Source organism: Charadrius vociferus, unplaced genomic scaffold (genome assembly GCF_000708025.1).
Source record: "Charadrius vociferus isolate BGI_N301 unplaced genomic scaffold, ASM70802v2 scaffold50, whole genome shotgun sequence".
Classification (NCBI taxonomy): domain Eukaryota; kingdom Metazoa; phylum Chordata; class Aves; order Charadriiformes; family Charadriidae; genus Charadrius; species Charadrius vociferus.
Genome location: NW_009646445.1, coordinates 1,615,189 through 1,638,810, shown reverse-complemented (window position 1 = coordinate 1,638,810; position 23,622 = coordinate 1,615,189). Strand labels below are relative to the sequence as shown.

The following is a 23,622-nucleotide window of genomic DNA, read 5'->3' as shown; positions in this document are numbered from 1 at the left end:
GCTCGCTTTCTGACAGTGAAACTTTCTCCAAGTGCTTGAGTAGGATGAACATGAGGGACACCCTCGAGTCATAAAACCTACTGGATTTCATTAGTACAACCCCAGATATATTTAAAAAAAAAAAAATTGAGGAGTATTTTAATACAGTATATTAATTTCGTACTTCACCACTATAATTTAATTGCAAATAAGCACCACTGTATGTAAGTGCAGTAAGCACATACAAGTTCAGTGCCTATTCAGTGATAAATTGTCAAGCTCATTTATGTAATTTAGTAACACTCCCTTGTTTATCCCACAAGTAACTTTCAGATTTTTAAAAATGACAAACATAAAGGTGCATTGATTTTTCACTGTTTTGCTACTGGCATGCTTTCTGTATTTCTCCTTGGATGGGAAAAAATACGATAAATACGATGGTCAGTTCCAATGTCATCTACAGTCACTTTCTGGGATTTCCCTTTCAGACCTCGAAGGATAGGCAACTGCACTGAAGTGGCAATTGTTCACGTGCTTCAGTAATGTATTTGTATTTTCTAAGTGAAAAAAATTAACGAAAAACAAACTTAAAGTCTGTGCAATCAAGTTCTTAGCTGGTATAAACTGAGAACAACATAAAACCTGCTTACTACCAGCAAAGGCACCAAACCTGACTGTCCGCATGTCCAGTTGACAGCACATTTCCTCATCCCTGGAGCAGGCACAGTTCTGCCAGTGAAACTGCGCGCTCTCGGGCCATCTCTGCCAACCACCACGGGGCCTGCTGGAACAGGACTGCCCCCAAAGAAAGCTCGTGAACTGGTCCCTGCGCCCATCCATATGCCGAGATGGCACCAGAGCACCATGACGAAGCCTCTGCAGTGTAATTCAGACTGCATAAAAATGTGGGGTTTACTGGGTACCACAAATATCTAGGGCAGTCACATTACCACTGGATCCTTCGGTGTCTCCAGGACTAACCAGGGGAAGGAGGAGGTGAGGATCGTTGCAGATATCTATGACTCTCCAACTAGACTCTGCAACCCTTGCCTCCAGGGCAGGCCGGTGGCTGCCACCTGCCCTGCTGCCAACCACAACTCATCCACCCTACTGCTAACCACCATCTTTCCTGCTTCTGCACAAACGGATGAATGTGGCAGTAAATTTGGCTGTTTGTCACATGCAGGCAAGAGTCTGAATCATAACCTCGCCCACCAAGTATCAACCTCTACCTGCTCAGGCTGCCTCTCCTGTTTTCTTTGGACTTTGCAGGACCAAGCAATGAAGCTCGCATTTAAATGCCTGCAATCCTGAACCCTAATTCCAATGTTTGCCCCAGCCCTGTTTCAAGCATAACCCTGGGAACCCCAATTTCTCTGAGCTCACTGTAGTATATTTGCTTCTGCTGTTATGGGACCTGTTGCGGTTTGGCTGTATCTGCAGGATACTATACACTAGCTCTTCCAGGGACCTCACCCTCTCCTGAGCAGGAGAGCCACTTTCCCTAAAATGAACTTCAGGGTTAGGGTTGGAATTAGAGTTAAGGTTCAAGACAAGGATGATAACACCTGTGGCTATATCTGGATTAATGCTAGGACAAGCAGGGGACTTGGATCCTTGCTATGTAGGCAGGGCTGTGGGTTTAGCTTAGGGTCTATGGGTGATGTCTAGCTAGACCTCTCTTTCTCTGTCAGTGTGAGAAGATACCCGATATCAATAACGGAAAATGGCTTAATACATTAGTTCTTGGATGACGGAAGAATCCTAAGGCACTGAGTTTAGCACTCAGTTTTGTAGCTGGAAGGGCTGAAGAGATAGGCATAATCTTTGAAGGACTGCTACCCCAGAATGAAGAGTGCCGTTGGCACTTCCAATGTCTTTTCATCAATTCTGCAATGGGACTGTATCGTGAAGCAATGTGCTAGAGCCAGAGATTGGGTTTACAACAGTGTCACGGACATGGCCAGAGGGGCTGGATATTCTAGGAAAGTTTTTGTCTTCATCTAGCGTTGGTTCACCAAAAAAATGGCAACTTATTACTGCTGCCTAGTCCTGGTGTAGCTGAAGTAGCAGACATGCACAATAGATTTACAGACTCTCAGTCTGACGCAGGATCACGTGGGTGTCTACTTAATGTCTCATAAGTTTTGTCTTCTTCACAACATGAGAAGCCAGGTACTCAGAATCCCCACACAGAGAGAGTGCTATTAAGGTGAGGGTCAAGCTCTAAAATAGTTAGGAAGTGCCAGAATTAAAAGCAGCTGTCGCAAACCCGATTTGGTGAGTGCCAGTACTGCAGCAGCTTTTAGCCACACGATCACCATACTATGTTTCCCTCACATGACCCCTGCCACAAATACACATGCAAATCTTATAAATTGTTAGGGGGCTTAATAGCAATATACCACGCATCATCACACCATTACAGCTTTGCAAGCCTTTGCATATGATACTTGACGACACTGGCTCTGCTAAACACTGTTCCTGAGATTACTTACATAGCTCTAGCACAGGCATCCGTAGCAGTGCTAAGGGCCAGATCCTGCCGTTCTCAACTTTATTCAAATGAGTGTTTTTAGCAGTTCAAGACAGACCAAGCATTGCATTTCACCTATGCAAGAGAGTAGGATTAGCCCCATCCATTTACTGCAAGCCAAAAAACGTTTCACCTGAGGTTTTCTGAGCTGAATTCTGATTCCAGGAAACGAAGGAACTGGTCTCGTCCTACTGGGTCCTTCAGCACCTCATCCATGGAGAAACCCCATCTTTTCACACGCTGCTGACTAGGTTCTTTGCTGTTTGGAGAGGGAAAGGAAAAAACAGATGGAATGTGCGTTTCTGCCTGCTGTCCAAGCAGCTGCTGCTGTTTCTGCTAAGCAGCAAAGGGAGGAAGATTATCAGATAAGGAGATAAGGGTTTTTTTCCCCTCAAGATTTTGCAGAAATACAAGTTAGCAAATAACATACAAAAAGAAGCTATAAAGACTAGGGTCATCATTAAAGCAACTGTAGTATCTGGGTGCTATGTACACGGCAAAATGAAATATACAGTGAATTACATGATTTTCAGAGTAATTTCTGGTAGGTTTCATGTAAAGGACAGCACACCATACTTGAATGATTATTCATTATACACTTCTTATATATCTCCTCAAATATGCCTTGGGAATTTCTTATATGTCAAGGCAGAAATTTGCCTGCCGTGTTCCCTGGGCCACTGGTGCGGTCCAGAGCATCTCCTTGTGTCCCACACAGTGCTGGCTGGTCACTTGGAACTGGCTTCAGATTTTCAGTTCCACATTTGCATTAAAAAAGCAGTTTCGCTAAGAAGCAGTGCAGACAAGATTTCTAATAACGGTTACTGGTTTGTGGTCTTTCGTTTTTCAGTGCCTCTGATTTTTGGATGCCTACGTCTCGGAAGACTAAAAAGCATCTCCCTCCTCTCCTCCATGATAATCAAACTCTTATTTTGTATCTCAGCTGGGACACTGAGATGCGGAGGCACTCAAAATCACTACCAACTTTTCTCCTAAATTATTTCTTAATATAATCCCACTTACATAAGCTGTTGTTTGAACTGCCAGACATGTTGCAGAGATGCCTACAGGGAGAGGCAGTGCCTGGGAATCACAATGAGGATCCTATGAGACAGTCCGCATCAGAGCGTAATCTGGGCTCACACAGTGTTTGAAAGCTTCTGGTGTGATGGCGTCATACTATGAGACAACCATTAAAGTACAGCTCAGCTGCTCACATTTGTGACAGTAGAGCCATTGTTAACAGTTCATATCTATTAAACTACATGTCTCGTCATGTCCACAGTGATTCCTAATCCCGGAGCCTTAGGGGACAGTGGCGATCTGTGCTGAAGACAAATAAGCCAAAGGGGTAAATAAAATGCCCGCTTTGATTTCCTCTTGGTGTAAAGACTAAGCAAAATTGATGGGCATGTCCTCACTCAAAGTGCAGAGCACTCGGGGTGGCTTCTCCTGTGCTTGCTCAGGAGCCAGCAGCGTGGGGGACAAGGGCGCAGATACCAGCCTACCTGCTTAGTGAGCCACCCCGCACACGGGGACATGAAAACCACGTTTGCACAGAGCTATGCACGAGCTAAGCTTGGGAAATTTCCTCCGAATTTGACACTCTTCTTGGCGCTGCACAATGTTCTAGCACGAACAAAAAGGCCAAAGTGCTGTCTAAAACTGAAGGTTTTCCGTGGCGTTTCCCAAGTCCTGAGTGCCACGAAGGATGAACTAGGATGAACTGCAGTGGCACAGGGCTGTCCATACTCGGCAGCTGGCCTCACCATTAGACATGAGAAGCCCTTTGTTTTCCTGAGTGAGGGCTCTGCTCTCCTAACTGAGGAAACAGCTTTGCAGGCAACACAAGGGCTACCGCAGCTCTCGGGGATCATTTAATTATTCATGCAAGTTGCAACTAGATGCAGATGCAGTGAGTTCTCTTACAATAGAGAATAAAATGGAAATACAGAGCTGTTTGTTCTTCCATCTCCCAACAATACAACTTTCTCTTTTTCATCAGCAGGAGAATCACCTTCCTTAACTCTGAAATCGTAGGAGAAGCCAAGCATTTATTTTAAATTCCTACAAAGGCTGTGACATTAGGTTATTTGTATTCTTCAGGGATACAGACATCTTTTCTGGGATTTGCAGCTACCTCAACAGATGCAGAAATAATGGATGCCTGGATTACCTTGTAGGTGGGGGTGCCTCCAGAGAAGTATTTTGCAGGGACCATATCTGGTTCTAGCCCTGCTAGGGAGGACGCAGGAAACAAACAAAATTGACTAAAAAGGAAACCCAAAATATCAAAATTATGTGAAGAGGGGCAGAGATTAGGGAACTAACAGATTTCTGTGACTACCAGAGAAGCAGGTGAAAACATTGTTCACATCCCAGACCATATGGGTTTTAAACAGGGGAATAACTTGCCCTTTTCATGGAACACCTAGACTGGTAGCATCTTAAACTTCACACTATTATTAAAGAACAGACAGGATTAGATTTGGCATTCTCTTTTCAAAGATTTGCTGAAGTGAACTCCCATTCCAGATTTGGTACCGAACAGCAGCAGCTAAACACTAGGAGAAGCCGCTGAGCACTTGCACTATTTGGCCACAAGATGTGAGTGAGTAGCAAAGCAAATACGTGGCACGGTGGTTTCATTCAAACCTACTGCCATAGCTGCTAGGCATAGAGGCAGGCAGGATAATTCTAGCCCCGCTGCGAGGGCTGTGGATAGCCTGTGATAGCAAGAGATGTAGACAATAGCCAGACTTCCCTTGCACCAGCATCCCATGGGCAAATGACGATCTAAATTCAAGTGCTGCGCTTGTTCTTTTGGAGAAACTCTCTGAGGTGCAAGGCATTAGAGGTCCTACAGTCATTCCTCCTTTTCATTTATTAGACACCATAACAGAGACAAGCCAAGCTTGTTCACTACTAACAGGTAAGGCTCAAACTCACTTTGTCAATCTACTATAATTCTGACCTGCCAAGTCACACGCATTATGTGTGAGCTACACTCCTCTGGCTCCTGTGCCAAATCCACCACTGCACAGTGGGAACGGCCACTACCCCATATCCCATCTTCTTCTTCCTGCAGCATCTTTCATGGGATCCCAGGACAGGAGCAGGGTTGGAGCACTGCAGCAGGGGGAGGACCAGAGAGCAGGCTCTCAAAGGTCAAGCGAGATGAGCTGGAACAAGTATCTCTTAGCAGTATCCTCTACGTGTGGAATCTTAGACCTTGGTCTATGCATGTCCTTGACAGGCACGAGAACGTCCGTTACCTGACTTACAGAGTACCACACATCAAGTCATATGGAAGTGGAAGGGCTGAAAAATTCACAGAAAGAGGAATAAAGCATAAGCTCCTGTTTAAACTTCAGCTATGCACTTGTACCTTGCAAAGTTACAGACATCCAATTTCCTATCCAAACAGGGCAGTGGGAAGAGCACACAAACAAAATGGCAAGACAACTCTAACATTACTTAAAACTACCAATTCTTACCTCATTTCAATGTCCCACAACGCTGCATCATCACTTATCCAGGGATTGGAAGGCTCAGCAGGAGTTATAAAGGGGTCATATTCCACATATTGCTCTGTGTAGGCTATTAAACTGACAGATATAAAAAAGAGGAAAAAAAAAATAAATCAGGGCCTGAATGCTCAGTCACACGTGAGAGAGGTACAGCTTATTTTTTCACGTGTGTGCTTCTTTTTATTTTCGTAGGGATCAGTCAGTTTTTCAGCAACCACAGGAGTCCCTTTTCCCAGGGATGGTGCATACAAGGATTTCTCTGCACCAGCTCACTGCAGTATTTTCCTCAAGTTTGTCTCTGCCAAGATACTCACAAAAAGCCCGATGAGGCAACAACTGGATTGCTATGGTAAGGCTTCCCCCAGATAGCCATGGGATGACTATGAAGCGAACGCCCTCCTCTTCATTTGTTGCCTCTCGCCTTTTTGGTTTTTGCAGACTTCTGCGCCCACTTAACTTTATGCATTATGAGTAACTCATCTAAATAGGGTCATGTGCTTAGCTAAGAATATACTTAAATCTTCGGAGGATCACAGTCCTGAGCATCAAAGCTTCAGGCTATAGATCATTTTTTTTTGCTACATTGGTATAGCATTTAGTCTAATGACACTATTGTAAAATACTTCAACAGTAGTTTATAATAATTAACCTAGAATGTAGTAAATGATATGCATGTTGGAAAAACACCTGGCTTTTATACTAGCTTGCTTCATGACGAGTCAGATAAGACACATATAGCTTCTAATCCTCACTGGGATGAGATTCAAAGAGCTTCCTGGGAAAAGGACTGTGTCTGCTTGCATAAGTGATTCAGGAATTCCACTGGGGTTGGGGCTAGGGGCGCATTTTTACAAAAGAAAGACAGCATATATGAAATAAATCAAAAGACATTTGTGCTAGTCTATATTGGAAATACTCTAAGGCACTTTTTAATTTTTTTGCCTAGGTCTGCCAAGTAATTAACTAAGTTAATTGAGTCTCATCATACTGAACAACTAATCTACTTGCACTGTGATTGTCCGTGCTAAACTTTACCTCTGGTCTTCCACACCTCAAAAAGGCAAGAGAATAAAAAGACCCTGTGAAACAAAGGGTCACAAAAGGCAGAAAGTTCCCCTGACCTGCTCTACAGTAATTATTTCTTTTTGTTTGTCCTAGCTCTTATCATGAGGCATTAAAATCATACACTTTTGTAACCACAGCAGGTTCCCATTGCCCCTCAGGGCAGTCAGGGCTGTCTCATCTCATTTCATTAATTACATTTCATGACTGCTGTGGGTCAAGGGGTGGAGGAGGGAGCAGCGTCCAATTTCAGAGAGCAGCAGCAATCCCCGAGACATCAATGAGAGAGAGGGTTGGTTAAAAAACACCCCAACAAAAAGGATCAATCAGGAGATATCTGCTGTGAAACTTGAATTGCTCCTAATAAAATAATAAGAAGGCATCAGAGGTGCTAGTACAAGTACAAGCAAAAATAAAAGGGGAAAAAACTAAATTAAATGAAACAAGGGGGAGTTGCTAGACACATTTTGCTGATTCAGTGTAATGACAGCAGCAGAATCATTGCCTCATTGTCTAAAGGAGGCTACAGGTGAGGAACTCCTAAGGGAAAACATTTCTGTCAAAATGCAAACCTGGACTTTTGGCCTTTCAGTCGATGCAACGTAATTCTGGTAGAAGAGGTGGTGGGAAAAGTTCACCAAAGGCTGCAGAGCTTGCATTGAGAGCCTGACTGCCTCACAGTCCAGGGGCCCTGCTGAGGCTTCATAAAAACTTTGGGAAACTGAGAGGATAACACAGATTTGTGACACATTTTCATCTAGGGACCTGAGGTTGCTTCTAGTAGGAAGATGCTCAAGTTTTCCCCAGCCGCTTCTGTGATGCCACACGTACTGGGATTGCACCAACACTGCATGATGCAGTCAGGGAAAACAGTAGGTAGAATACATTGATAGTTTTGCTCAATAGTTCTCAATCTCACTGCCAAGTCCCAAACCTGACAGTGTGCAGGTCCCAAGTAGGGAGAAAGGGTGTGGAAGAAAGGAGGAGAAAACTGTTTCCAAGGTGCCTGGAGCAGCTGAGGGATGCCTGCTCCCACAGTTGATGCAGGTCTACTCCAGGAAGGGGAACAGGGAGGAGGGGGAAGCAAATCTTTAGTAGTGGGTATTTATTTCATCGGAGTTGGGGTTAATCTTTTGAGAGCCTTTCCATTCCTCTTCTGCTGGACAAGGGCTATCCCACAGAATAGCATGCATTCATGGAAAACGTACATGATTGGCCTCTCACTATTAAAATAATTCCTACTACAGATTAGACAGCAGCTTGTTTTCCCCACCACCACCTGTCTTATTTCCTCCTTGTGCTTCCCTCATCCTGCCTGAAAGTGCCTTTGCACTGTACTGTAAAAATGGCCAGTGGTGCTGCTGTCAGGCTTGGCCGTTGAAAGGAGCGTGCCGAGAAGTCATCTCCAGCACCCTGATCTGCCACGCTGCCACTTAAACTAGTCCCAAAAGCAGGGCCCAGACTGAAAAGTGACTTGCTAAGAAGAGCACCTCCTTAAGCAGCAGATTTGTTCCTGGCGTGTGCATTCGGTGTTTTGCATCGGGCTTTCAGGCCACACGGGTTTTTATTTCAGGCAATCGTTTGATTCAGGTCATCTACATTCATTCCTCCTCACCTATCCCCACCCCTGCCAAGCCACTGGGCTCATCAGCCACTCTACTTCCCTCCAGCCTGCTCTGTGGTCCTCCACTCTCCACACCAAGCCCTGGAGCCCACCAGCAACGCTGCCACCCGAAGTCATCACATCGCCAAACACTTCTTCACAAGATATAGATATCACAACCGTGATTTTTATTCTGTATACTTTCAAAATGAAAATTTCAAAACAGGAGAGAAGAACTTTTTGATTGTTCTCATTTTATTTACTTTTCTCCTGGTCATCAATTTGCACAGGTTTTGATAGCAACATTTTCTTCTCCAATTTGGAACTAATAAAAAAAAAAAAAGAAAAGCCCTTTCAAACGAGAAAAATTTTACTGAAAACTAATAGGGTTTTTTTGGCATTGACAATGTCACACGTATAATGTCAGTAGCTCCTTATAAGCTTGAACAACAGGTATGTTGTGTGGACAGGATTCGATGTTCACAAGTGAATGAGTTTTACTGAGTCCATCTTATTGAATAAATACTTACCTAAAAAAAACTCAAGCAAAACAGACCTGCTTGCTTGCAAATTACCAGCCTGGAAATTATTACTGTCTCAGTATATTAAGGTCATTCTAAGTAAATTCAGTACAAAATGACATTTTTTGGTAAAGCACAAACATATCTTCTTAATAAAAAAGAATCAGAAAGCCCAAAACATAAATATGAATGTGCTAATTTCAATTGTACAATATAGTGCATGCAGGATTTCAGGGAGCCTCTGAATATTTTCTATTTAATTGGATAAATTTTCATTTTAATTGTTAAAGTTTATGAGCCAATAGGAACTTACTTTGAGGCTCTCGCCATTTAATTTGCCTAGTTTAGTACACACATGCTAATTACAGATGCAGACACTGCAAAGCACATTTCACAGGGTTTTTTAAAGTTGCTTAAATAAAAATTCCTCTATTATTTCTCTACAAGGCACCAGCCCTTATCATGTCCCTCATGTTCAACATGGTTTTGCTCTAGAAGTGATGTTACTGAAGAGCGTGCCAATCCCTGCATTTGTCTCCCTGATTCCCCTGCAAATGTGCATAACTTACAAGTATCTAAGTAAAGGAGCTGTCATTCTCAATTAAGTTTGAGCTTGGTCTTTACCTATTCATACTTTCCTACCAGAACTAAATATTCTACAAGTCTAATTGTGCCTTGATTTGAGTTTGTGAGGAATCCACCTCTTAAAACACTGCCTTGCGTAGTCCAGGTACAACCTCAGTACTTCCCACAGGGTTTCATACGCACAAGTGGGAGCGGAAACTGGCCCTACAACCCCAGAATGAACACGGACGTGAACACCACATGCAACAAGATGCAAACACAGATCCTTCCCCAGAGCTGTGCCAGAATAACAAGAGTTGAACACTGAGAGTTTACCCACAAAAGAAAAAAAAAACAAACAAAAGGTATTTTCAAATTGAAAGAGGAATGACTTTTCTGTAAATAAACTGTAGTGAAGGGGTGGGTAACAAAAGTACTGCAAGGGCTCTTTCTTTTGTGAATGATATTTCTTCTGCTTTTACAGTACGACAGCATCCTCATTTTTCACCTCCTTTTTGCCAGTGGCAGAAGAGCGAGTGCAGAAGTGTCAGTGGTCAGCAGCCAGGCAGCACGGCCAGGCAGGGAGGGGGGAGGATCGATGCACAGAAGGGGGACCAGCCTTTGTGCGTTCCTGCCCGCTCTCTGTTTCTGGAAATGCCAAACTGGAGACGAGGAAATCATGCAAGCGGGGACACTCACCTTTCTGCTACTTTGGACATCTTTAAACAATGTCTCTCTATCTGCACGTTCAGAAAAGTTATCTGAGGAGAGAGATGACAAGGACATTTACAATCAAGGAGTTCTACAGCATGCATTGATCATATCCCAACACACTATTGATTTCTCTTTCCAAACAGCTTGAAAGTAACTTAGAAGGAAACGGGACCCTTCCCTAGGTATTAGAAGCAGCTTATTAACTGCTTCCAAAAGGAGTCTCCATTTCTTATGGTGAAGACCCAGGGGAAGCTTCAGAAGACATAACTAAAAGTAGAAAAGGCACATATTTGGGGCCGAGGTTCCTAGACTACTCAGGGTGCAATACAATCCCCCTTTTACACCACACTCCTCTCTTCCATTTCTCTGACTGGCATCACAAGACCAGTAACTGTTTTACAGCACATTTGCTCTCTGCCATGAGCTCGTTCTTCACAGTACTCTGCAGCCTATGATGGAAAAAGCTTGAGAAATTTAGTGTTCGGGTTTAGCTCAGAAGACCACCCTAAAACTGGCTGCCTAAGAAACATTAAAACTGCCTTTACTAAAATGCTGACCTGGTGATTCCTGCCTGTACTTCAGTGAGTGCTGCTTGTTACAGCAAAGTAAGTTCGAGGGAGAGCTCCCTGTGCTGGGGCAAAGATGGGGGAGTTGGCTGGACATTCCTTGGAGTCATTGTGCAAATAACTTTTTCCCAGTTCCCTAAAAGTCCTGATTGTACAATCTAACAGCCATGCACCAAATGATGCCTTTCCCCAGCCCGTGCCCCAGTATGCTGGCTTCTTCCCTAGTCTTTGTCACTGCCCACTTTTCAGATATCCTCAGTGACCTGAAAATTTAGCTGTCCACTGGTCCACAGAGAGAGTAATACCAGATTCAAAGGTCAGTATTACCCATAATACGTATCACCGTACAACTGCACTGCTCAGTTAATATATAAATATATCTTTAAATACTTACTACTTTACATAAAGTACGTGAGGATCAAGGACAGGTAACGCATAAAATTGATTTTGCTGATATCTCCATAACTTTATATATGAGTGAGTTTGGTTTTTTTTTTGCAGAAACCAGTTCTCAGAAGAGTTGCCGTATAATCATCTACTTACTTGTTTCCGGAAATCCTCTTTTGTAGTTTTGCGTACAGGTTGGGAGGGCACGTGTACAGGGCTTTGGGGCTGAGACTCTTCTGTAACACCATATACTGACTGTGAGGAACCGATAAACAAACAGAAGAGATTATGGCATTTTTCTCTGTTACGCAATAAGAAAGAGTGCAGTATGCAAAACAGTAAGGTAACAAGCCAGCAATTTCCTTCTGCTTATATCCACACAGGTCAATAATCATTCAGCCTGGAGCAAAATTTACAGAACAGACTGTGCTTGCAAGCGCCTGCACTTGGAAGGTCTGCAGGCATGTAAAGGAAAGGGTTTATTTTAAATGTTAAAATGCAGCTGATAATTTTTAGGAGCTCCAAGGGCTGTGTGTGTCAAGGCTTGCAGGATGAACACTGGGAATGGTCATTGTGGTGAATCAAGTGGAGAAAGGAAAGATGAGAACCTAATCCTGTGCCATTTTCTTCCGCTCGGTTTAATGTCTTGTTGTAAAACTACATATTGAAGAGCGAGCTTAACCACGTGTCAATGGGTCAAGTTCAAATGAACCTCTCAGAACTAAAACCCGCAGATTGACTTGTAGCCATTAATTTTCAGGAGAGAGACCGATACCGAAAGCAATATCAGTTACCCTTTCATTTAGTGCTTTTGCTTTTTATCTAACACTCTTAAGAGACATGTGAATAACTCTGCTGCAATTTCACTTCCAATGGAAGTTCCAGAGTCTGGTGTGACCTCCAAAGCTAATATATACGCAGAAGAGCTAAAACTTGCTGGAAGTCAAAGGCACCCAGGTTGCTAATCATCCAGCCTTTCAATCGATTAAGGCAAGTAAACAGCTCTGAAAAATCTGTGCCCAAATAATCTCTGCAAACGGGATCTAGGTAATTTTGCGAACTGCTTTTAATTTTATGGGAATGCAGAGCCAGTAGACATCTGGGACATAGAACTCCTTAATGACCTTCTCAGCTATACCAGTCACCCAACCTGTACCGCTCTGCTGGTAAAACAGGAATGTTAAATTCACAGATTAGAACAAAGCAGAATTGATATTTGCAAAATACCTTTTTTTTAGTTGCTATTGGGAAACTCTGACATACTGTAGGTGTGAAGCGTGATTTGCATTTAAAAAAAACCAAACCAAACCAGAAACTCAAACTGACCTTCTTCACCTTCTGTGGGTTTTTCATACGACGGCACTTTCTAATGTCCATTTCTGTGGTGTTCACACAGCCTGGCTGAAAAGAGACAATAATCGTATTACTCCTCTGTTTACAATCCACATGCCACTGTACCATTCTGAAATACACAATTAGATCTTGTCCAAAATTCTTTCCTGAAGTTTGTGTCCCATCAATTATCCTTGCTAAACTAGAGAGTGCATATACCCGAAGTCAGCATCTCAGCATCAAATCCATTTGCTCGTAACTTTGGCACCAAAAGGAAATCTCTCAGCTAAGAGGAGAGCTTTTTCTAGGAAGACTGAGCCAAACTGGGTAAGCGGCTTTTCTTCTGTATGCACAATAAATAATCTTCAAAACTTCACGTTTATCGCATATTTCCAAATCAATAGTTCCATGCATGCACAAGCCTAGAATGTCTAAAATAATCTTGTAGACGCTGGGCTTGTTTCGAACCGAAAGCAAAATCCATGTCGTGACTTTCAAGGCAATGTCTTTGTGCAATACAGGGCAGTGTTTACTAGTATTAAAACTTTCCTGTCAAAACCTGGAAAGTCTCATCATTCAAAAAGAGCTTTACCACAGGCCTGTGCACATCCCAGAATGCTCTTTCTTGGCTGTCCAAAATCTTTCTTTCCGTTTTATCCTTTTTCCTGTCGATTCTGAAAACAAAAGCATAGACATATGAGTCAACATACAATTAATGCTTTCTTCTTTGTTACCGTTCCTAGGTGGGATGACCCCATGACCAAAAAAAATAAAATCAGAAATTCACTTTTTTGTACAGAAATGTCACACTCCCGCTTAGCAAGGCCATGTGCCATGAATAAAATATCACTGATGTTTGCTCCAACATATGTCAAAAGGCATTTTCCTATTAAGGGCGGGAATTTATTTTAACCTCCGCTTTTTTATCTGGTGAAGAAAACAACCTTTCCTGATACTGTTCCCAGACCCTGATTTGGCAGGCCCGGGAAGTTTGTGTTTGACTTTGGCTCTGTCAGGAGACCCACTGGGACCTCTTTAGTCCAGGTGAAGCTCTTGACCGGTGCCAGACGGAGGTCTATGTTGGGAGGTCCTGTGCCCCAGCAGCACTGCTGGTATGACCACAGATGGCGAAGGGGCAGCTGTCCCAGGCATTCCCAGCACACAGTGCACTGGAGGGACTCTTTGGAGGCTCCATGAATTGTTTTCATGGGTGCTTTGTGCTGAACCCCGATTCTCAGCTCCAATCCCTAAACTTACTGATAACTCAGTATTTCACATTTTAAACTATGAAGACACAACATAGATGCTCTGTGGTTGCAGTTTTTGAGCCGTTCAGGTACAGCAATGGAAATTCTGTGTGCAAATGAAGACATGGAAGGTGGAGCAGAACTTGATAAGCAGGAGGAATGTTTTCAGTTATTTTTGTTTGGCTTTCCTTTTTAGTTAATTCAGGGCTGTGGATTACACTGTGAATTCCAGCCCTGCCTTGTTGGAAACCTGAACACTAAACCATCACACAAACTGGGAACCAAGAAGCTGACACTAGCCAGCAAAAAACGTTGATAGTGGCCAGTCCATGCTTACATTTCAAAGAAAACATAATGGAGAAAAGATGAATAAGCAACAGTGATTCTGTAAAGAATCTGATATTTATATTTCTTTCTTAGGTAATAATTGTATGCTGTAGACAGAACGTAGAACTTTGTTTTGACTTAGGATTGTGTGTTGGGTTTTTTTTTTTTTCATCTTGGCAATAAATTTTAAGTAACTAAAAGTACACTTGCTATCGTAACTTCTATTTTTCTCTTCCAAACAGAATACTGGCATTCTGGTCAGAAAAAAAAATTTCCTTTAATTACCTTGTAATTTAAAGGATAATTACTATGTAGTTAAATAGTGCATAATTACAAAGTTATTAAGCAAAGAATTAATCAAAATTCCAAAGAGTTAATCAAAGATAGAGACATACCTCAGCCACACCCTCAAAAAATGATGTTCCTTAACTTTTTAGCATCTAATGCTGAAAGTGCAAATTCTTTCTAGTGGTACAGAATGTCAGTACTGGTGTTCTCATGCACCATCTTCACCAACCTCTCCATTTTATAGGTGACAGCTACACACATGAAACGGACATGTAGGGTTTTAGGCACTAGTTTGTAGGCAACTAGTCTACAAACCCTGGACCATACACATTTTGCAGCAATAATGAAAACACGCTCAAAATATTAAGAGGCTTCAAACTGTTGTAACAAGGGAAGATAAGAAAAAAATGTAGATTTCAATCATGAGAAGAGGATAGTAAAAACCCAAATATTAAATCTGACTAAATTTCATGTAAGTGGTACCCAATTTTCCAAACTAATTTAGTAGCACAATTCAGACCGCAGAAAGTAGAGGTACAATGGAGTCAAATGGGGATTGGTATAAATGAGAAAACCAAATCCAGTCTACTGTAAATACCACCCTTATAATCACTTTGAAGGGGCGGTATTTTTAAACTCAGAAATACTTTAAAAGCATAAAGTAACACAGACAGATGATTAAGTTCTGTTCTTTCCATTTATACAAAACAAAAATACTACACAAAAGTATAAGCAGACTGGACAAGCGAATTGCCCAAGCTCCCACGGTGAATCCAGGCTCAGGAGCTCCTGACCAACATTTCCATGCACAGATAATTAAATCCATCTTTTAGATTCTGGCACAAACCTTCAGAATTGGCTCTCTATTGTTTCTAGTCTGCTGTTGATTAAAATTCACCAACACCTTCTGGGCTTAGTCGCAGTAAAGACTTTGACAGAGAAATTTTATCTTTACAGAATCCCCTTCCCTTCACAGCTCTAAATACTGGTGCAGTTTAGTGCTCCAGGATTACTCACTTCACTTGGGCCTCAGCTTGCATGAAGATGAATTCCCACTTTCTTGCAAATGCTCTCTGAAGTCTTGCTAAGTTTTCCTGACAAAAGATGAAAACAGTAAGAACAATTAATCCCTGTAATTAGAACTACTGCTTAAGAGCACAGTTAGCATGCCGGTTATTTATTTTATTCCTTTTTTTAAGCTGGAAAACTCAAGACACGGAAGTCAGTGTTGGTTTCAGGTGAACTATCCTGCAGGCATACAAGGTTGTAACGCATCCTTTCAGGCTGCAGCCAGGAAGGCCCTGTCAGGGAGAAGTAATGGAGTGTGATGAAGACGGCCTGAGCTCCACTATGAAAATAGTGATGGACTTGTTCCCAAAAGATAACACTGAGAAGCTTTGTGAAGCTGACGGCTTTCACTTCTGATAGCAGATGGCTGCCACCTGCACGTTTCCCTCTCATCCCCACTTTCCCTGCCTCCCACCACCACTCTCTTCTCTTCAGGCTTTTGCTAAGGTGCAAAGCCTGAGCATCTCTCGCTTTGCTCAGTCCTGGTCACCGCCGAGACCGTTACGCAGCTGCACAGCACCGCAGGCTGGGGATTGCCAGGATGATTCATAAAAGGAAATAGCTTGTTTGTCTGAACAATGAACATCGCTAACTGCAAAGACTGGGTCCAGATGTAGCCTCGCTCTACACCTGAAGTAAGAGCCCTGGTCGGGACCCATTACAGAGAGCATCGTGATCTGAACGTTTGGAAGTGGATGTGGCTTCACCACAGCTCAAGGTCAAACTCGGGACACGGCCAGAATTTCAGGCTCAAATGGCACCCCGAAGTCACATATCCACACCCACCCTGACAAGGAGGCCTAGGAGACCATTAAGCTGGCCTTCTTCTCCATTACAGCTGGTTCAACTGTTGCAAATTTTTATTGATATGAACACTGTTGGTCCTACTGCTGTTCTCTTTATACGTATTCCTTTTATTTCAAGAAAGTGCTTATGTGCATGCATTTCAATGCTAGAAGAAATCTTCCTACTATTTACTTAAATAATAAATCTTCCTATTATTTACTTTAAACTCTTGTATAACACAAGGCATAAAGCTTGGCCCTGTCACCACCAAGTCCATGTAAGACTTTCAGTTCGTACACACGGAAAAGTTAAGCAAATGATTTACAGCTGTGCTGAACTGCGATGATTTCCTTAACTGTGGCTACAAGGAAGAACCACTTGTAATTATCTGCAAAAACAATTTTTTGTGGGTTTCTTTTTTTTAATTTTATTTTAAATTATGTTCACATGTGCCCTCTGGAGTAAATATGCTGAAGCCAATGAATCACCAATTGAAGCAATATTTGAATCGTGCTTATGTTTGGCCAATTATAAATAAAATGGAATGCAATTATGCAAGCTTAATCATATCATCAAGACCCCTGCTCTACCAGTATAAAGGCGGGGGTTGGGGTTGTCTATGAAAGCTGAGAGCAGAACCTAAAAATGAGAAGATGTCCCCTGAGATGCTTTGTAGAGATTCTCTTTGGAAACTCCAGGTCAGTGATGCCCACAGAGAAGCATTCTCATACTACATCCCCAAAAACGTGTACTAAATATACAGGGCTCCTTCCCACTCCTGTTTCTCTCACTTGTGCTCAGCTTACATCTCCATTGCTGGATCTGCTTCAGCTCCCATAATGACTAGGAAGAGTCGGTGCCATTCTTATCTGATTGTCTCTAATTAAGAGAGCAAAGTTTGAATGCAAAAGCAATCTCTAATTGTGCAATGCAATATTCACAAGAAAAATGAGACACTGCCAAGATCTAATTATTTGCCATCACTGGAGCATTGCTACTCTCAGTAGACAACGATGTGCAAAAGTACTTAGCCATAGCCTCACTGCATGTGTGTGGGAGCGTGCACGCTGCTGAACAGCCTTTTGTTGCTTTATGATAGATCTTTAGAGTACTTACAGTTAATTGGTTGGCTGTGAGCAATTTTAATGGTTTTAATAATGAAATCAACAATATGCAGAAGAGAAAAGTCAGCAAAAGGATGTGTAAATGCATGCAGATTATTATATTCCTTCCTTTATGCCAGTACTTCTAGATTAGAACTCTTGGGAACTCTGGGTGCATTTCCAGGGTGGACTACATAAGCAGCAATTTTTGCATGCTCTTCACTGAAAGGACCAAATGGCATGTGTATATACCCATGTGCACAAAGGTCCCAAAATGTGGAAGGTAAGGAAGAATAAAAAGTCCATTCTTGGGAAAAAAAAACCTAAATGTATTCAATATAAATGTTTTCATTGTAATAAACATGAACATAGAAGTCCACTAGAACCAACTTTGTAAACAAACCCTCCAATGAAATTCAGCTGTTACACTGTTGAGCCAGCAAACCAAAAAAATGTCAATATAATAGAAAGAAAAGTTCAGCTGGTCAGAGCATTACACTGCTGGCATTCAAAGAAACTCACACCAGCCCTGCCCCTCCTGCCTCCATTTTCCCACGCCTCTCCACCCAAACCCTGCACAATATGAAGCCAAGGTTGGGGATATTTTTATGGATAATCATTTCATAACAGAAAATATGCCCTGAATAAGCATAAGCAATAGTTTTTATATGGCATATTGAAAACAGTCCAAGTCTAATATCTGAAAACTTTCCTTTTAAGGTCTGTAACTAGATGGGCCATCTGCAATTTAATTGCCAATAATGCACCTAAACCCCATCATTTTTGTGTGTTAATATCTGCTATATAAACCGGGAACTGTTAACTAGAAAGAGGAAGCCAACGTAAACTTCTGTGAGATTTTCCCAATCTCAGCTCGCTGTCCAGCAGATGCTTTAATTTGAGCTATTGCAAAGCCAGGGACGTTCCCCAATCGTGTTCCTGATGTTGTCTCCAGATCAACCTCAACACAATTTTGACAACTGCAAAAAAGACACAGTAAAGACTGACCCCAAGGCACAAAATGGCAGCATTCAATTGGCAGGCAAAGCTCTCCCTGCACTGCCCCCCCACCCCCAGCTTTAAGCTCTAGCAGCAGTGTACCTACGGCTTCATAATCCGCCAGCTCCAGCCTAGCTTTGTTCTGCATGGTCCGTTTGCAAAGATAGATGGCTAAAGGGAGAAACAGAATGGGAAACAATTACAGACAGATTATTAGTACGAGATCTTAAAAAAGAAAAAAAGTGGTCCATGCACTGCTTGTTCTCATCAGAAAGCAACACAAGGCAAGGAATGAGAGGGCTGAATACCCAGCTGACATTACCCACTAGTAATCTCAGAGGCCGTAAACATCTGGGACATCTCATTTAAAAGTGCTGAGAGTAGATGCCAGGACCTAACAAGATGTCTGAGAAAGGCACAATTGCTTCTGGGGCTGGTAAAAGATTTACCATTAGCAACCTGTTCCCCTCAGCACTTTGAGGGTATGTCTGCCAAAGTGAGAAGCTTTGCACTTCTTTTCCCCTTTTGTTAAAAAAAAAAAAAAAAAAAAAAAAAAAAGAGAGAGAGAGAGAAAGAAATCCACGATACTGAAATGAAAACAGAAATATAGGACAGATCTTAAAGGTACGATCCGAGCATTTTTTCACATGCTTCATCCTTTTATTCTACACATTTCAAATGGTTAAGAAAAGCCTTCTCACACTTCACCATAGGCAGACACTGCAGAAACCGATGTGGTTTGGGATTCTGAGGGTCATGACGAGGCACCGCATGACACCAAACCAGTCCCAGGCTGCCTGCTGGACTGCTAGCTCACCCCCTTTCCATTACAGGCTGAAACAGAAGGTCCCCAGCACACCCTGGGGGTACAGTCAGGTCTGAACTAGGTAAGAGAGGTTCAGTGCTGTCATTTTGGCATGGATCTAGATGCGAATTTTAGAGCTTCCTTGTGTTTTGCCCTCTCTCATGCTGCACGACCAGGTACTTATTTTCCAACAGCGTACCAAACTGGAGCGGAGCAGAAAGTAAATCATCATCTACATAAAACTGCAATAAAGCTTTTTGAGAAAACTTTTGCTTTTCTTTGAAAAACCATGGGGTTTTGGTTTCCTGATAAATACAATTTTCTGACACCTTCATAGATGCTTTCCATCAGAAAATTATTCTTCTGTTTAAAAGTATAGGTTAAAAAGCGTGCCACTCATGTAATTCTATTCTATGCTATTCCTATAATTCTAACCTTCATATAACGCATGGTAACCAGAGCTGATCAGCTCACGTATATTTATATTTATACATCTCACGAGCAATTTCATCTGTAAGCCATTTACAACACCAAATAAAGCGAGTCAGTCATCGCACAGTATTTCTTCATGCTAGGCAGTGACCTGCCATTAGCAAGTTAGTTCCTGTCCTCTGAGTGGACCCATGCAAATAGAAAAAGTATGAAGAGCTGCTGGGATTTCAGTTTTATTTGGGTCTACTGCTAGTTTGGGATTAATTCCTGGGAAGACTCCATCTGTACAGACCTCTGATATGCAAAGACTGATTATAAGCATATGTTAGAGATTTCTGGGACAGATGAAAATCTGTCACTACAGGGCTCACAGCTAATGCAGTTGCAGCTTGTCCAGCTGTGGGTCAGCTCATACAGGGCTTTATTTAGAGGTGTACTGTTCCACTCAGTGCCCTTGCAGCACAATAATCTGACTGCAAAAGCAGTTATTTATCAGGTACTACAGGAAAAAAACAGAACTTCCTTCTTCAGATTGTTATTCTGATATTTACAGAATGCATATTTGGCACAGTTCGGACAGTTATAAACGGTGACTGTAAAATCTGGAAATCATTTTGCATATAATGAACAGCATCGTGTTTTCTCTTAAGCAGTTCCCTCATTGGGATAAACACGTAAGTCTATGCTAGCTTCCCTGCAGATGAGGGCTGCAAATGAACTATCACATGGCAGGCACCATTGCAGGCTACTTCTCCACCCCAGCAAATGATTTCCAGAATCCATAAATGACGAGTAATTATTGCCCAAGAAAGAAAAGAAACCCTGATTATTCAGGGAGGAGTTCCAAACTGATCTTAGATTATGAGATATTTCAAAAGAAGCACTTCCAGAAGCTCCTGTTTTATGAGCGCGCACACGGATTCACTTCCTCTTCCAGTGGCACACCAGGATGCAACAATTGATTTTATCATTTAACTGTGAAAGAAGTGCAGTTCTGGAACAGACAGCAACATTGCATGCAGACAGCTAAAGATAACAACACTGACATATTTTCTTTATGTATTATCACTGTCTGCAGGCACTCACATGTTTAACACACCATGTTGCAGTTTATTAGCTCATAAACCATGCTCAGTCTTCTCTTTTTTACCAGCTGTCAGCTGGTAATCTTAAAAAAATGGGAAAAAGAAGTCTGATGTCATAGATCAGAGAACTTTAACTACGGGTTGCCATCAGTTATATACTGGTTTATTGATCAGCCAGATGAGTGCCCAGATGAGGTAACTTTTTATTGATCAACATATCAGATTCAGCTACAGATCAGAGTATGTTCTCCCACAAAAGCAATACTGTTATTATTTAAGATTCCCAAGGAGCAATATTCTGCTTGCCATAAATCCTGCCAAAATGAACAGAGCTATAGGAGAATGAAGGTAATGGTAGGTAAAGCTCTGGCCCCACTGAACTTGATGGCTACAGCCCCGTGGGCTTGAGATACCCCGGGATTTCACTTCATGTATTTGAGATGGGCACAAATCTGCCTCTGATGCTGCAGTCTGATAAGAAACTCTGCTAATGAAGGGTTTTGATGGCCAACACCCATCATTTTACAGGCAATTTTTTCCATTGCAAACTTTATGTACTAACTTTCTACAATGAAATAATTATACTCTCACCATAATCTGTGTTTTCTGGTTCCCAGCAGTTTGAAGGCCAAAAGTACGGTGCCTAAGAAACAACATAGGCATTTTTGTAATTTAAGAGATGACAAACAATTCAGATGCAGAAAAACATTACAAGTACAAAAAGGAGAATCACAAATTCTATGTCCCAGTCTCTGCCCTCAGGGTAACACTGCCACAGATCTCAGTAAGAATGAGGAAGGTTTTCCAGGAAGGTATCACCTTTAACATTCCTCACTGCAGGCAAATAGAGATGCTGTAATACACGCATCTCTTGAGAAGGATGTCCAGTATCCTGCTAACATTTTAGGTACTGTTGCCATCTCATCTGAACGTGGACCTCTTACCCTCTATCGCCAGAATGTCCTGTTTCCCCAGGAATTCACAGGCACCTGGAATTTATTTTTTTTTTTTTTTTTTTTTCCAGGAGCATGAGAAACCTCATGGACTTTTATATATGCTACACACCACTTGCTTTTTTGGAGAAGCTACCACTGTGTTTAGCAACCTACAAAACAATTTACTTTTTAAATATAACAGATGGCAGAGGTCAAAACTCTGCTGATGAGAGTCATTCGGAAAGCAGCAGTTCTGCTAAGCATACTGCTTTTGTTTTCTCTCCAGGTCTGCATATTGCAGTTGCTACAATTAATTACAAGATATTACCTATATGTATCCGTATTTCAGTTTTAACATGAATGAAAAATAATGTCCCAGTGATCACGCAAATTACAAAATGCAGTTTTGTGTTACTGGTGTAATGCCACAAATGGGCATAAGACGTTACATGCACAAAGACCATTGCTTGCACCAAAGTACAGGGAGAAACCATGGAGGGATCAAACGATACAGGGTTCAATGCTCCTCACTGATACATACCCTCTGAACGTCACAAGATGATCAGCTACTGTTAAAGGAGGGACTGATGTTGAGGTAGAAAGTGGCAAGAAGAGATTAATGGAAAAGAAAAATGATTCTACCAGGTTATTTTTGCAGAAAAACAGCTGAGGAGAACTGTTGCAGGAAATGACAACAGGCAAAGAATAAGCAAAAGTTGTAGGAAAAGATAAGGGAAAGCAGAGAAAAGTCAATAAGCAGTCAAGACAATTTGATGATGTGGTTTACACGGGCTTAAAAATAACCAAAAGAAATTAAATTATACTCTGCTTTTGAAATCTAGCTCCTGAGAGCCGCACAGGACAACTTCTTATGGTGTCATTCTTTTAAAATAGAGAGAAATGCAACTAAATGGGCAATCAGTATTACCCCTGCTTCTGTCAAGTCTTGCATGACAGGAGGAAGAGGGCTTTCAGAAAAGCAAGAGAACTGCCACAAAAAATTCTTAGACTGAATGAGGCCAGGTAACCGGAAGGTGGGGAGAGATAAGGGGAGGTCTGTGATCTTCTGGGCTGCTTTGTTCAGCATGCGATTGGTCTCACGTGATAGCACAATACCACATCAGCTGTAGGACAGTGAGCATGAGCAGCAGCAACATCAGATGCAGAGAGAGCAGGCTTTTCAAATTAAAACTAAATAGGAGAAAACAAATGTAAGGGAGGAACGGGAGGGTGAAGAAAAGAGAGGTCACAGGAAAGATAAGGGAGCTGCCTGGGATCATGTAACAGAAAAACACAAATTCAGCCAGCAGGATTAGGCAGTAGGACTCCAGGTTTGAACTTATTGCTTCTTTTAAAGTTATACAATCTGTCCAAAAGGATTTGTTGCAGCACAAACACTCAAGTTATCTAGAAGGTTGACAGCAGCAGTTTTTGGTAAGGGCATGGAACACAAGTGCAGGATGCTTTAAAAATTCAACACATCTGGAGGCACAGGGACACTGAGGGATAGAGATGTCCCAGCTTAGGTGACTGCCCAGGTTATAAGTCTTCTGTAAAAGAGCCAAAGCCTGAAGCTTGTCCCCTCCCACACAAATCTGTAACCAAGAGAGGGTAAAAATTCCAATTTTCTGCTATGCCAGAGCTTGAATGTTCAACTCCAAAGTTTGCCCTGGTCCATTTTGCACACGAGAGTGGCCACCCAATTCTGTGCCAGGATTAGAACCTGAAGGTAATTTTCTTTCTCCTGTACTTG

General features: G+C 42.1%; 1 protein-coding gene across 1 annotated transcript in view; it reads right to left on the bottom strand.

The window, feature by feature from the left end:
* Window positions 1–23,622, bottom strand: part of RGS6 (regulator of G-protein signaling 6) — a 255,842-nt gene that overhangs the window by 29,608 nt on the left and 202,612 nt on the right. The window contains exons 5-13 of the mRNA XM_009882506.1: window positions 21,526–21,577; window positions 18,719–18,783; window positions 15,674–15,750; window positions 13,387–13,468; window positions 12,789–12,863; window positions 11,619–11,717; window positions 10,495–10,556; window positions 6,013–6,123; window positions 2,649–2,774 (exon numbers count right to left, since the gene is read on the bottom strand). Coding sequence (XP_009880808.1) covers window positions 2,649–2,774; window positions 6,013–6,123; window positions 10,495–10,556; window positions 11,619–11,717; window positions 12,789–12,863; window positions 13,387–13,468; window positions 15,674–15,750; window positions 18,719–18,783; window positions 21,526–21,577 — 749 coding nt within the window. The remainder of the gene's footprint in view (window positions 1–2,648; window positions 2,775–6,012; window positions 6,124–10,494; window positions 10,557–11,618; window positions 11,718–12,788; window positions 12,864–13,386; window positions 13,469–15,673; window positions 15,751–18,718; window positions 18,784–21,525; window positions 21,578–23,622) is intronic.